This window comes from Ctenopharyngodon idella, chromosome 5 (assembly GCF_019924925.1).
Source record: "Ctenopharyngodon idella isolate HZGC_01 chromosome 5, HZGC01, whole genome shotgun sequence".
Classification (NCBI taxonomy): Eukaryota; Metazoa; Chordata; class Actinopteri; order Cypriniformes; family Xenocyprididae; genus Ctenopharyngodon; species Ctenopharyngodon idella.
This window is the reverse complement of record NC_067224.1, coordinates 23,033,581-23,048,406: the sequence shown is the minus strand read 5'-3', so window position 1 is coordinate 23,048,406 and position 14,826 is coordinate 23,033,581. Positions and strand designations below refer to the sequence as shown.

At 38.7% G+C, this 14,826-nt stretch overlaps 2 protein-coding genes across 2 annotated transcripts; one reads left to right on the top strand and one right to left on the bottom strand.

Annotated features, from left to right (window-relative positions):
* Window positions 1-1,049: 1,049 nt before the first annotated feature.
* ftr84 (finTRIM family, member 84) lies at window positions 1,050-9,221 on the top strand. The gene is made up of 8 exons (XM_051892815.1): window positions 1,050-2,101; window positions 3,663-3,758; window positions 4,770-4,895; window positions 5,143-5,250; window positions 5,348-5,504; window positions 6,221-6,274; window positions 6,373-6,426; window positions 6,512-9,221. Exons 1-8 carry the CDS (start codon window positions 1,535-1,537, stop codon window positions 7,054-7,056), a joined length of 1,707 nt encoding a protein of 568 aa, XP_051748775.1. The 5' UTR covers window positions 1,050-1,534; the 3' UTR covers window positions 7,057-9,221.
* On the bottom strand, window positions 7,747-14,324 carry nfkbib (nuclear factor of kappa light polypeptide gene enhancer in B-cells inhibitor, beta). Its single transcript, XM_051892816.1, has 6 exons — window positions 13,499-14,324; window positions 13,286-13,403; window positions 11,088-11,292; window positions 10,872-10,960; window positions 9,763-9,999; window positions 7,747-9,680 (listed from the first exon to the last, which is right to left on the bottom strand). Exons 1-6 carry the CDS (start codon window positions 13,984-13,986, stop codon window positions 9,636-9,638), a joined length of 1,182 nt encoding a protein of 393 aa, XP_051748776.1. The 5' UTR covers window positions 13,987-14,324; the 3' UTR covers window positions 7,747-9,635.
* Window positions 14,325-14,826: the final 502 nt, after the last annotated feature.

Genomic DNA, 14,826 nt, shown 5'->3' with positions numbered 1-14,826 from the left:
ACTTCCAGGATCTACCTTCTAGAATGCCGGTTCAGTATTGGCCGACGCTGTTTTTGTGAGCAGCACGATGCATGTGTGTGATACTGACGCAGGAGCTGACCAATAATGAGTCAGTGTTTTGACATAAAACCCAGAAGCCTGCACTGTTTATACAACGTAAACAGCATATGAGAATGAAAGGGAAGATGATCTTGTTGAATAAAGTCATTATTTTTGTTTTGTTTTTGCACACAAAATATACTAGTCGCTTGATAAAATTAAGGTTAAACTACTGTAGTCACATGGACTGTTTTAACGATGTCTTTAGTACCTTTCTGGGCCTTGAAAGTGGTGGTTAAATTGTTGTCTATGGACAAGTCATACACCTCTCGGATTTTACCAAAAATATCTTAATTTGTGTTCAGAAGATGAACGAAGGTCTTATGGGTTTAGAACGACTTGAGAGTGAGTAATTAATGACAGAAATTTCATTTTTGGGTGAACTAACCCTTTAATATTACTTAGATACTCTGCAACAGTGTGAATCAAAATTCTGTTGAAAAATAAGTAGGATACTAAAGCTTAAGTAAAGATGAAAATTATTACATTTCTAAAATAATTTTTGTTAAAAAAATAATTGACACAAAAAAAATACACAAAAACAGTGTTTGGACTACTTTCTAAAATAAAATAACAGCAATCATTTTAGTACTCCCTTTGTATAAAACAGATCTATCAGGTGCCAGGAAGATTGTCATAAGACAAGAGCAGAGAAATATGCTGAATTTCCCTTCATGACACCAGACAGTTTGACCTTGAAATTCTTCCGCTCTCAGATCCAGCATGTAGGTGTGTTTGTGATCTACCTGCATGACACTAGGCTGTGTGTACAGTACACACTGTGCTGTCATGTCACAGTAGTTTACTCACAGAATGCAAGCACTGACTAGACAAATTTATTCTAACCTCTTTCCATATTTACTGACAAAACAGTTTCACATTTCGCTGCAGTGCATGTATGCAGAGAGAGAGAGAGAGAGAGAGAGAGAGAGAGAGAGAGAGAGGGAGCACATTGGCTATCTTTGACTATATTTGTTAGAATTTGCACTATTAGAACCTTAAAGTGACAGCTTGCCGAAAAATGAAACTTCTGTTTTCATGGCGTTACACTTTCTTCATTTTAAACAAATATCTCTTTTTTTTTTTTTTTTTTGGTCCATACAATGAAAGTCAATAGCATCCAGTGTTGTTTTCATTGTATGAACTAAAACATTCTTCAATATATTTTCTTTGGTGTTCCACAGAAGAAAGAAAATCATACAGGATTTCATTTCTGGGTGAACTATAAGTTTAATGCTTGGTATAACAGTTGCTCTAATTGTGTTCTAAGTGACTTCCTGCAACAGGATACATGTGCCTCATAAACCCTCATCTAAACTCATAGTGCTTGTAGTTCAGCACCTCCACCCTCGGTTCTAATCTATAAATACAGGTGTGTTCCTGCTTCAGTTGCTCTTTCAATTCACCTGTCTTTCTCACAGCTTTCTTTTAGAAAATGGCAGAATCCGACTACCTGGACTACACCTGCCCACTCTGCACAGACTCCCAGCGAGACCCCGTCACCATCCCGTGTGGAGACACCTTCTGTCTGGAGTGCATTAAGATCTACTGGGACCATTCTGACCACCTCGGCGTTTATAGCTGCCCGCAGTGCCAGGCGACCTTCACTCCTCGGCCCATACTCAGACGTAACGCACCCCATGTAGGTAACCCGGAGCCTCGGCCGCCCCCACGTGAGCTCACCCCGTTTCCGTACTTCAAGCGTGACGCGCTGTGTGATTTCTGTACCGGTCGGCGGAGCAAAGCGGTGAAGTCGTGTCTGATGTGTCTGGCTTATTACTGCGAGACGCACATCAAGCCTCACTATGAATCAGCCACGTTTAAAAGACACAAACTGGTGGATGAGACAGGACACCTGGATCGGAAGATTTGCCCACAGCATGAAAAAGGCTTAGAGCTTTTCTGCCGCTCAGACCAGATGTGCATCTGTGTGCTGTGTACAGTAAGAGAACACCGCAGCCACAACATAGTCAGTGCAGATGATGAACGCACAGAGAAACAGGTGAGACATGAGGAGATCACAATGTCGCAAGTTGTCACAGGGGTCATATCTGAGAAACTATTCAGTTTTTGAGTCAAAAGTCCAATTAAACAAATATGCATTTTCTCTATCAGTAATTTTATGTTGCTTTCAAACATCTTAAAAATTTAATTTTGTGATTTTGTGAATTTCGGGGTTTTAGTCAACTGTACACTGAAGGAAGATTTTTAACTGAAAGGTTGAACTGTGTTCTCAGGAAAATTGATATTTTTCATAAACGTCAAAGTCCTTTTTGTAAAAGTCAGGGAAAGTTGTCACAACTGATTTAAACTGGTTTACCTGGTTGTTTCCCGGCAATAACTACAGAAATAGCTTTTTGAAGATAAATCTTTAAGGTATCTGCCTTGACTTTGAAAAATTAACCTATTCAGAGAAATTTTCTAGATTTAAAAAAATCAATCGACAACTAGCCCTACTCTATGCCTCATATTCTATGGACTGTCACAGGTTTCGATACTCTTATCAAAAGTGTGTATTGTAAGAATAATTTGGTATATGACTTTTACAATGTAAAAATCACTTTTGATCAATTTAATGCATCCTCCTCGATGAATAAAATTATTAAAGGATTAGTTCACTTTCAAATGAAAATTACCCCAAGCTTTACTCACCCTCAAGCCATCTTAGGTGTATATGACTCTCTTCTTTCTGATGAACACAATCAGAGAAATATTAATAAATATCCTGACGCATCTGAGCTTGATAATGGCAGTGATACCAATGAGTATGAAGCTGAAGAAAGTGCCTCCATCCATCATAAACATACTCCACACGGCTCCGGGGGGTTAATAAAGGCCTTCTGAAATGAAGCGTAAAAAAAAAAATATCCATATTTAACAAATTATGAAGTAAAATATCTAGCTTATGCCAGACCGCCTTCCGTATTCAACTTACGAAAAAACGGAACTGCCGTCGTGTCAGTTAAGCTTTTTACGTTAGTTGTATAGGGAAGGTGTGGGACGTAGCGTAAGCTTTTTGAACTGTGAGAGGCATTACACTTTCTTCCTAAGTTGAATACAGAAGGTGGTCTGGCAGAAGCTAGATATTTTACTTAATAACTTTTTAAATATGGATATTTTTTTTTTACACAAATGCATCGCTTTGTTTCAGAAGGGCTTTATTAACCCCCCGGAGTCGCATGGAATATGTTTATGATGGATGGATGTGGATGGAGACACTTTCTTCAGCTCATATTCGTTGATCCCGTTCACTCCAATTACGAAGCTCGGATGTGTCAGGATATTTATTAATATATCTCCGACTGTGTTCATCAGAAAGATGAAAGTCATACACACCTAGGATGGCTTGAGGGTGAGTAAAGCTTGGGGTAATTTTCATTTGAAAGTGAACTAATCCTTTAATTTCTTTGACGCAGACCTAAAGTAATTGTTTGGACTATTGTATTATTATAACAGTATTGTATTCTTGATCTGCCTGAATAAATATTTTGTCTAGCAAACCGCTGCTTTAATGAAGACTCTCAGATCTCTCTTTTTTCTTACATTTTTGTGTGTGATTATAGAAAATCTTGGTGGTGACTCAGACAGAGGTTCAGCACATTATCCAGGATCGAATGAAAGAACTTCAAGAACTCAGACACAATGTGGATGTTCTCAAGGTTAGTCCAGTCAGGGGAGTCCCAAAGAAGCTTTAGGGTGAAACATTTCTTGCTTTTATGTTTAAGTGTAATTATAGCTCTGTACTTCTTACTTTTCAGACAAAACCACAACTCAAACCCTAACCTAGACCCAAATTTCAATGAGATGTATTATTATTGATCCATTATTGCCCATGAAAAGATTTACAAAAGTAAAAACGTCATTTGAACATGGTAGTAGGCCTACATGGAAAACACGAAAAGCATTGTTAGCCAATTATGGTCGCAAGTTCCGTTGTTACCAACATAGCTGTGATAAGAGGCGTAGTTTCTTGACAAATGGCATGTGGAGTTAAATATATCATGATCTTGGGCACAATAAGCAAGCTAACCTTCAGTACATTATATTTAATTCTATTTACTGTAAATATATATAACAATCAGTGTCAACAATCAGCATGTGTGTAAAACATGCAAGGCAACTCCAGATTATGACGTATGAAGGAACCTGCGATGAATAAACTTCAAATAAAGCTAAAAAATAAAAAAATCAAATAAAGCAAAATGACATGTAACAAAAAACAGTAGTCATTAGGTGCCATGTTTGTTACAGAAGCATTTTGGAGATCTCAAATAGATTAATTAGCTAGCAGAAGTTTTCCTTTTCCACCTGAGCATGATATGACAGTCTTAAATTGTTGAACCAATGTGGTTTAAACGACAGAAGTGCGACCATGTTACTACGGTTTCGGGAATCAGTCATTACTAGTTGGTTAGTTTCTTCAACGATGCATTGTACTATGGTAGTTAACTTAAAAAAAAAAAGCGGATGAAATGGCTGTGTGAATTAAAAGGGTAGTTCACACAAAAATGAAAATTCTGTCATCATTTTGTCCTCAAGTTGTTCCAAATTTCTTTTTTCTGCTGAACACAAAAGAAGAAAATTTGAAGAATGTCGGTAACCAAACTGTTGATAGGCCCCCATTGACTTCCATAGTATTTTTTTCAAACTATTTTGCTTTTTCTCTGTAGGGAAATGCACAGCGGGCACAGACTGACAGTGATAAAATCTTCAGCGAGATGTTACAGGCGGTAGAGCGGTGGCATGCTGAGATAAGCCAGCTCATACAAGCCAACTTACAGGCCTCCATGGCTCAGGTGCATACACATTACATTGAGATGTGAATGAATTAAAATCAGTGATGCATTCATTTCATCTATTTAAAACCCCAGTTGCTTAATGGGGAACTGTGGTGAGAAAAACAATTTTGTTGTTAAGTTCAATTTAAGTGTTGCCATGAAAAAAAAGACATCTCTATAGGTACAGACACGCGTACTGTACCTATAGAGCTACTACAGCTGCTGTTCCCGCTCTCAGACTGTGATAGATTTCATGTACTGACAGGCTCAGGGTTACATAGAAAGACTTGAACAAGAGATCATGGAGCTTCAGAAGAGAGATGCTGAACTACGTCAAATACTTGACACAGAGGACAACATTCACTTCCTACAGGTAAAGAACAGCCAATCACATTTAACTAGTTTTCTTTTTTATCATTCTGGATACTTATCAGTGCAGATTTTGTGAGGTGTCCTCATTATTTGTGCAGAATTTTCCCACTCTGTCAGTTGCACCGGAGCCCATGGTGCCCAAAGTGCTGATAAACCCAGAGTTTTCCTTCAGTGAGATCACCAAAACCGTCTCTGACATGAAAGAACACCTGGACGACATCTGCAAAAAAGAGCTGGGAAACATCTCCAAACGAGGTAACCACGAAGATTATAATGTTTAATCACCGAGAGGCTAAGAAAAGACATGGGACCTCTTTTGACTTTTGTAATATCTACATCTAAAATCCACAAAATAATAATAACTATTAAGTAGAGGTGGAAAGCATTGATCTGCATCAGACACAGACAAGAGCAAACAAAATGTTATCCGCTCACCAAGACTGCATTTTTTAATATCAAATACTGTAAAAACAGTAATATTGTTATATTATTATATACCTGTAATTTAAAATAACTGTTTTCTATTTTAATTTGGTGAAAACTAGTGCTGACAGATGCAGAGAGGAGTAACACACTGATCCGAGAAAACTCAAAAAACGTGTCTGTCGGCATTGGTCGGTGCAGTGTGAATTGGCCTTAAAATTGAATTTATTCTCCATCAGAAATCATTCTAATATGCTGATTTTGTGCTCAAAAAACAGTTGCAGCTGCTTAATATTTTTGTGAAAACCATTATACATTTTTTTAAAGATTCTTTGATTAATAGAAAGTTTAAAAGAACAGCATTTATATGAAATAGAAATCTTTTGTAACATTATGTCTTTACTCTTACTTTTGATCAATTTAATGTGTCCTTATAAAAATGTACAATATTAATAATAAAAAAAAAATTTAAAAAGTCAACTCGACTTTTGATCATAGTGTACATAATGCTATATTTTATCTACTATTAATTTTGCATGATTTTTCAGTGAGTGACACTTCAGTCTATGTCCTGATTCCGCGGTCTGGAGGACGTTTGAATGGTAAGAGCACTTGAGGTTCTACATTTCTGTTTATTTAGAATAAAGTATGTTATAACACAACTTTACTCATTTATGTATCGCTTATACTATATTTTCAGCTTCGATAAGAACTGACTTCCCAGAGCCTAAATCAAGACTGGATTTCCTCAGATGTGAGTGTGTAGACAATTAACATGAATGAATTAATAAGTGCTAAATGCTGAATGAACCTATTTTTTCTACAATTTTATTTCACAGATTCTTGTAAACTTACATTTGATATCAACACCGCCTATAAAGAGCTAGTTCTTTCAGATGGGAATCGTCGGGTGATCCGAAAGCGAACAACCCAGTTCTACCCAGATCACCTGGAGCGGTTCGATGGGTTTTGCCAGATCCTTTGCAAGGAGCCACTCAGCGGATTGCGGCATTACTGGGAGGCAGAGTGGAGTGGTGAATTTTCCATTGGAGTTGCTTACAAGAGCATCAGCCGCAAAGGTAAGAACTCCAACAGCCTTCTGGGATACAATGATAAATCCTGGAGCCTCCTGTGTTCAGACTCTGGATACTCCGCCTGGCACAATAAGATGGATAAAGATCTGCCGGGTGCAGCTCGTGCCACACGGATCGGTGTGTACCTGGATTACGCTGGAGGATCTGTAACCTTTTACACTGTGTCTGAGACAATGGAGCTCATCCACAGATTTCAGGCCAAGTTCTCTGAACCGCTGTATGCTGGGTTTGGTGTTGGATCATCTGTAACTCTGTGCATGCTGGAGAAAAACTACCGAACATACCGCTAAAGGGTTCTGAGCTGACCTTTGACCCTGAGCTCTTTTATAGATTAATCAAACAGAATCTTGGAAGGGTGAACCATGAAATTAAAAATCATATTGAATTTAAGACCATACTGAGTGGTGGGGGTAAGATGATTATTGTGACATTATTTTCAGAAGAATTTTACCTTGCAATTCTTATTACTGTAATGCTAAATACATTCTCTAATTCTTATATTAATATTTTTAATATGTGATACTTTGTTTTTAACTTTAAATTAATAATAAACACACTTCTGTTCCTCACAGCCTCATTTTCATTCCTGTCAAAAATACCTGTCTAAATTCTATTACAGTAATGAGTCATGGTTTAAAAAATGAGAAAAACAGAAATGGGGGTAGAATGTGCTTATTCGTCCTAAAAAAGGGACAAGTACTACAAAGTTGTTTGAGTGGCAGTAAATATTATTTAAAAAAAATTAAGTTACTTCTTAGAGGGTGTGTATAAAAAAGGAGAGCAGACATGTTGGAAAAAAAACAAAACAAAGCAGGCTAATCCAATCAGGATGATTTCTTTTGAATGAAGTGTCATTTCAGACATTCACACATTATATCCATTCCGCAATATTTCGGTTCAGATAAGACAGAAGATGCAGCTACATCAAGAGAAAAGTGTGTATTTGAGTGATTGAGTGCATGAGACAAATAAAACAAGTCTTCTCGTCATTATTGTTTATTGTCCATTTGAATGGTTTTTAAGAGCTTTTCAGTCATTTCACCCATCACCGAGTAAACAGAAATATGTACAGATGAGAGGAAAGATCCGTCACTCTGCGGTTTGTTTGTTTACACATAGATTATAAACATTCAAATGCAAATCCAGCTTCCCCTAAAATAAATTTTCCCTCTCAATGTTTAAGACATGGCTACACACATTTCATTAATCTCTAAATGTTACTCCCTCCTCTCTTTCTTCTTACATCTAGAATGACATTTTCAATGGATGAATAACCATTAACATAGTAATTTAAAACAGGACAAACTTAATCTGCTCAACAGTATACAGTCAACTCACAGAGGACAAGTACAAGTTGATCAGGAGCCCTGATTTCCAAAGGAGTGGCTGTATTACCAACAGGGGGCACCAATCATCGAGAAATTTTCACACTCACCCCAACAAACAGAAAATCTGAAAAATAGGCCTAAAAATGGGTGACTGTAAATGCCTACAACCATAATGCCCCAATAGCATCAGTGTGAGTGAATAGAGATCATGCTCCACTTTTGTAACAATTGAAAACAAAACAGTCTGTCAGACAGAACCAGTTTAATCAGATCTGATTTTTTTTATATTATATATTTTTTTAAATTATACCTAAAATAAATGCTTTAATAAGACAAGAAAAGTAATTGCGTTGTCATGCGTTTAATGTAATTTGGAATGTTTGTTAAATGCTTCACAGTTCAAATAATATGAGTGTAACTGTAAGCAGTTAGTTGTGTCTCTTAGATCAAGAATTTATCTCCAATTCTATTTCTGTGCATTCAATCCAAAGATTTAAGTTTGTTGCCATTTGTATTGTAGAATTCTATGACGTCTGTAATTTTTATCCATTTAGTTTATCCTCTCTGTCTGACCTACTATCAGTCTCTGCATTTAGCATATCCACCTCTTGTCTATCCTATTTCAACCCTAACACCCATTACATGTGACGAAAGAAGAAATAAACACCCACTGAGAACACACAATAGACAACTGGGAGGTCACCATGCATGGAAACAGTGACACTCCACTCAAAAAACACAGCCAATAGTTGGTTTAACAGTAATAGTAAGTAAACAGTTTATTAAAAACCATTCATTTTCTCTTCAAGATTTCCTCAGCTAAATCTGGCTAATAATTTAGTTTTAAAAATAAAGAAAGCAAGCCTTTATTGTCATGTTGTGGACATAACTGATCTACCCACTAGTGGGAGTATTGCAGCCATGCTGCTTGCCTAAGGTGTTTGCTATCATCCAGGGAATTTCTTAAAGCGATAGTTCGCCCTAAAATGAAATCATTTACTCATCCTCATGTCATTCCAAACATGTATGACTTTAATTCTTCTGTGGAACACAAAAGAAGATATTTTACTTAAAGATTTGATAGATATGTTGTCCAAACATCATTAAAAAAAAAAAAAAAAAAAAAATTATTTGAAAAATTAAAATTCTCTTCTTCAGAAGACAAAGTCATACAGGTTTGAAACATCATGAGGATGAGTAAATGGTAACAATATTCATCTTTAGGCAAACTACCCCTTTACTTATGCCATACACAAGATGAGCCAGTGAGAGGTTTTACTAAATAAAAAGCTGCCTCCATTGTTATAGCTTTAAAAAGACTTTGCGTGATGTCAGGCTTAAATAACCTAGATCCTCCATGTCTAACAGAATTTAGCTATGTATTCCTTTGAACCAGAAGCAGCATACTGACATCATACTGTACCTTAAAACAATATACACACACACAGACACACATAATAGCCTCCACCAAAAATACTCAGACACCACAATCGTTCGGCTGGAGCTGGGTCTAATGGCAGAGTAGTGTCCATGTTTTACAGCTACAGCACTCGCTGTCCATTAATGATGACATCATCAAACTCCTCCTGTGACAGACAGAGAATTGTTAAGTACAGAAACATACTTTTAAGCATCCTGTTAGTAAATGTGTGTGGATTTGGCTCGAACCTCCTCGCTCTCAATGTACTCCTCCTCTTCCTCATCGTCCTGTGTGTATGTGGCCCCATAGACACTAAGTATGGCCTGCACCTCTTTGCTGGGTCTGTAACGGGCATAGTAGTATGGGGTGTGGCCTGCATACGAGCGCTGATTCACAGATGCGCCAGCGCTCAATAATAACTCCACTACTGCTGACCTTTGACCTTCCACCGCCCAGTGCAATGGAGACCGACCTGACCCCAAATCCTACAAAGCCACAATTAATGATTTAAAAAAAAAAAAAAAAAAAAAGCTTTGAAAACTGAAATATAATACTCATGAAGAAGATTATGGTTGAATTTAAATTAGGGATGTCAATTTACACAATATTGATTAATCATTAGCCTTTAAGTCATCATGAAATCAAAACTGACCCTATTTACTTTGTTAGTGCACATTACTAGTCTTGTGGTGAACAATTAAAGGGTTAGTTCACCAAAAAATGAAATTTCTGTCATTAATTACTCACCCTGATGTCGTTCCACACCCATTAGACGTTCATTCATCTTCGGAACACAAATTAAGATAATTTTGATGAAATCCGAGAGGTTTTTTATCTCCCATTGAAAGCAACGTAATTACCGTCATTCAAGGTGCAGAAAAGTAGTAAAAACATCGTTAAAATAGTCAACGTGACTACAGTGGTTCAACCTTAATGTTTTGAAGCAACAAGAATACTTTTTGTGTGCAAAAACAAAAATAACGACTTTATTCAACAATATCTTCTCCTGCCTTACTGCTACGCTGTTTACGTCCAGCGCTTCCAGGTTCTACGTCAGAACGCCGACTCAGTATTGGCCGACGCTGTAACACGTGAGCAGCATGACACATGCGTGTGATGCTAACGCAGGAGCCGGCCAATAATGAACTCCTGTTGTAGGTGTGCTAAGATGTAACTAGCCTTTTAACGTAAAATGGCTTCATTTTTCCTCGCGGTTGTTTCGCGGTTTAACAGCACGTGTGCGCATAACCTTGCTTAATTGATGATCAATAAGTTTTGACAATTAAATTATCAACAATTAATCAATCGTTGATTAATCATTAGCATCCCTAATTTAAATCGAACAGTAATTAATCACCCTTTGATTGGCATCTGCTCCTGCTTCCAGCAGCATTTTCATGATGTCACAATTGCCCCTATGTACAGCCAGGTGCAGTGCACTCACACCTTAAAGACACAGATGGACAGAGAAAGGGATAGTATGGATGAATGGAAAGGACAGAGATTTATATTGATAAAATGAATGAGATTAAAACATTAATCAGGGTGAAAATGTGTTTGCTTGAGTTTGTACCTGCATAATTGGTGATACTTAGGTGCGCCGGTGGGGTCCGGGAGCAGCTGGTGAGCTCTCTCACACACTCTGTGCGAAGCTCTCGGACAGCCAGGTGTAAAGGTGTGTTGCCGCCCCTCTCTTGGATCTCTGCACTGGCTCCACTCCACAACAGTGCCCGAACACACTCACTCCGGTCTACGATGACTGCTAAATGTAGAGCAGTCTGAGCGAAGAGAGGGTAGAAAAAATTACATTGGTGGCACAACAGTGTTGCCACATACACTTACTATAAGCAAAGTCCCTATCAAGGAAAGTCTGTTAACTCAGCGGCCAGGTTGGTAAAGCCTCTGGGCAGCTATTTCAGGTATCCAAGACCAAGTCCTATCTACTTGAATGGGGGAATCCTGAAATCTCAAAAACTGCTTGTAGAACTCACAATGTTTGGCATATAATGTGAATTTTTTTTTTATTCTCAAATAGCATTAAAAAAAAAAAAAGCTTATTTTTCAGGCTGGACGAGCCAATGCGTATGTGCAGTCCTAAGCGTGGGTCTCAGAACACTGACCGTTTCTATAGCAACCGGAGATTCTAATGGCAGCTGCGATAATGCAATGACTTACCAAGTCATTACCAAGTCATTTCACTCGGCGGCCATCTTTGAAACGCCTCTCGGGCATGCAAGTGCAACTCCTATTTCTTTGAATGGGGAAACATCAAATTCTCCAAAGCTGTTTGCCAAGCTTTCGATTAAATTTCATATTTGAAATCACCAATGAAATCTGACAACAACTGTCTCATAAATTTTTTTTCCAAACGCTCGAATCATGACAAAAAAAAAAAACTGTATTTTTTAGGCTGGATCAAGCTAATGCGCATGTGCAGACCTAAATGCGCGTCTCTTGTGCCTCGTTTTGGAGGCGCACATCTGACTGTTTCTATAGAAACCGGTGCTTCTAACGGCCACTGCAGTGACGCGATGACTTTACCAGTCGGTGATTGGCTCTTATTTTGAAGGCGGGACTTATTCCGCCATATTGCGCGTTACACTTTCTCCCATTCAAAACAATACGAGTGACACGTCTTGTGTTATTCTATAGTCTTTGTTATCAATCAGCGATTGGCTCTTTTGCTTAGAAGGTGGGACGTATTCCGTGTCATATTGCGTATTCATATTGCGTGTTGCAGTTTCTCCCATTCATAACTAATAGGAGCTCCGTCTTTCTAAGTCTTTGGTTGTATGCAGGGGTGACAGCTGGCCCACCCTGTCAGATCCAGGGAAATACATTTTTTAAATAATACAATTTTCTAACGTTTGACAAGTCTATAATAATTTTTTTAAATGTGATTTTTGTCATGTATTGGAACTCTATCCTAATATTAATAGGAATATGCTAATAATTCGTCACTTCAGTTACATTATGCCAGTAGTAAATGTTAGCCTATGTTCTTATTCGCGACAATATTCGGATTCCAACTAGCAGCGTCCTTTTTATGTTATTACAAAAATGGCTAAACCATTATCTATGACGCATTTAAGAAAGAAACACATCTAGCAAAGATGACAGGGCGCCGTAACAACTTGACACTTTTGTCTTTTGAAAGAGAACAGATAATTAGAATTATGAAGATATTTAGCATCTTAAAATGCAAAACCCAGCCAACTCTGACTTGTTTAGAACAGACATCAGCCATACAAGGTAAGCTATGGGTAGGTTTTCAGTCTGGCCCGCCATGGCATGGTTATGAAATATTTGCATTTACTATTTGTGAGCAAGGGGTCTTCTGAAATGTATTTATAGTGCAGCGCAGGGACCAGTCCGTCTTTTTTTTTTTCTTCCAAATTAAAAAACGGTTAAAAAACATAGGGTGATAAGAATTATTCCAGCCCACCCACACCTTTAGAGGCCCACCCATCATCCATTTTGAGTATCCGCCACTGGTTGTACGTGAGAGAATTTTAATTATCTGTGCAGAAGGATTTAATGAAATGAGTGAAATTGCACTCATCTTTACATATGAGTGAAACGTCTTCTCGAACGTGAAAAAAAAAAAAAAGTGCAAAATGCACTTTAGCCTGATTTAATATGCATTATTATATGCAACAATAAATCAGATTACTGGAAGTAAAGCAAGTCTTCTTGATCCATAGGTGCTGTCCAGTCAGAGCAAGTTGCTTGTTTTTCAAGAGAGATCTGGCAACACTGGTTTGCGTTTACCTGTCCCAGGTCATTTTGGATGTCTAGGTAAGGAGTGCAGGTCTTGTCCAACACAATATCTTCAAGCAGGCACTGAACAACACCCCACTGCTCATGAATCAGCGCCAAATGAAGTACCCTGAGAGACAAAAAGAAAATTTACACATTTTCTAAATACAATGGCCTTCCAACCTGAAAAACATACAGAGGCAACAGAAAACTACATAGGCTTACGTGTCACCGTCCTCTGTCAGAAAGTTGAGCGTTTTGAAGAGTTCTTCTCTCCGCTGCCGAGTCCGACCCTCCTCAGTGTCTGAGACCGCCAGTCTGTCTGTACCTGCAGGCTCGCTTAGGATCATGGTGCCGATCCCGTCGGAGAGACACCCCACCACCGCATCCTCATTAATCGAGTCCCCGATGGCAGAGTCGAGCCTCTCTCCGCCGCCAATCGACACACAATCCATGGTGCTCCTGTTGTCGGACTCGTCCGAAGGTGGGATGTCAGACACAGATCGACCAGATGTCCACATCTCCTCGGCCTCTGTGTACGTGCCGTAGGGACCCTCAAAACCGAGTCCGACCCCGCTTAAGGAGTCTAGTCCGCTGTCACACCAGTCCTCCGGGGCAGCGTCCACGGCGCCCCGTTTCTCCACAGTGTAGCTCGGTCCAGGCCGTGCATTCTGTCTTCGGGATTCACCGTGAATATCTTGCGTCCCCTCCATTTATATATGAATCATTCGTTGAAATGACGCCAGCTGTAATAAGAGAAACTGCTTTTCTTGACAAACAGCTATCTGCTTACGCCGTTTTCGCTTCTATCCAGATGGATCGTTTTTAGGGGAACAAGATGAGCTCTTTCTGAACAAATTCCCAAACAACAGCGGCAAGCGCTGTCGCACAAGCCTCAGATTCCCTCCATGTCAGGAGCATTATAAAACTAGATTGCTCACCTTGTGAGCGGCTTACTGTTGTCCAGTTTGTCCAGAAAAGGCCGTGTGGATGCGTAGGTGTTTTCCTGGGGAATTCCCAAAGCCACTCTTGTAACCAGACACCGTGGGGGAGTGCGCATGCGTAGGGGTCGAGGCGCGCATGCGTAGCACGCACATAATTAATTGTCGGTTACATTAGTTTCTTTGGGAATTCCATCGCGTTGCATTTGTTGGGGGAATTTCAAGTGGTTATTCATTTGAGCTGTCATTAAATGCAAGGCGCATAAACAGCGTGGTCATTTGATCCGTCTTTTAATTGTTTGTTTTGTATTATATGCAGCCTGGGTGTCTTAGATTAATAATATAACAGCGTACTAGACAACGATAAGGGAGACCAGGAAATACGCTGTGCGTCTCAAACTCTCCTGTTCCCAATTTTTTGTCTGCCAGGTAGATAGGTAGCACTATAATTCAGATAATTGCGAATATATATAAATAGCCTATATGGTCATGTGAAAATAAAAACCCTATTGAATTCTAAGGTTTTATGTATCAGGACATAATAAAAAAAATCATCTTGTCCTTGGCAGGTCTTAAAATTAGGAAAATACATCCTCAGATGAACAACATCAC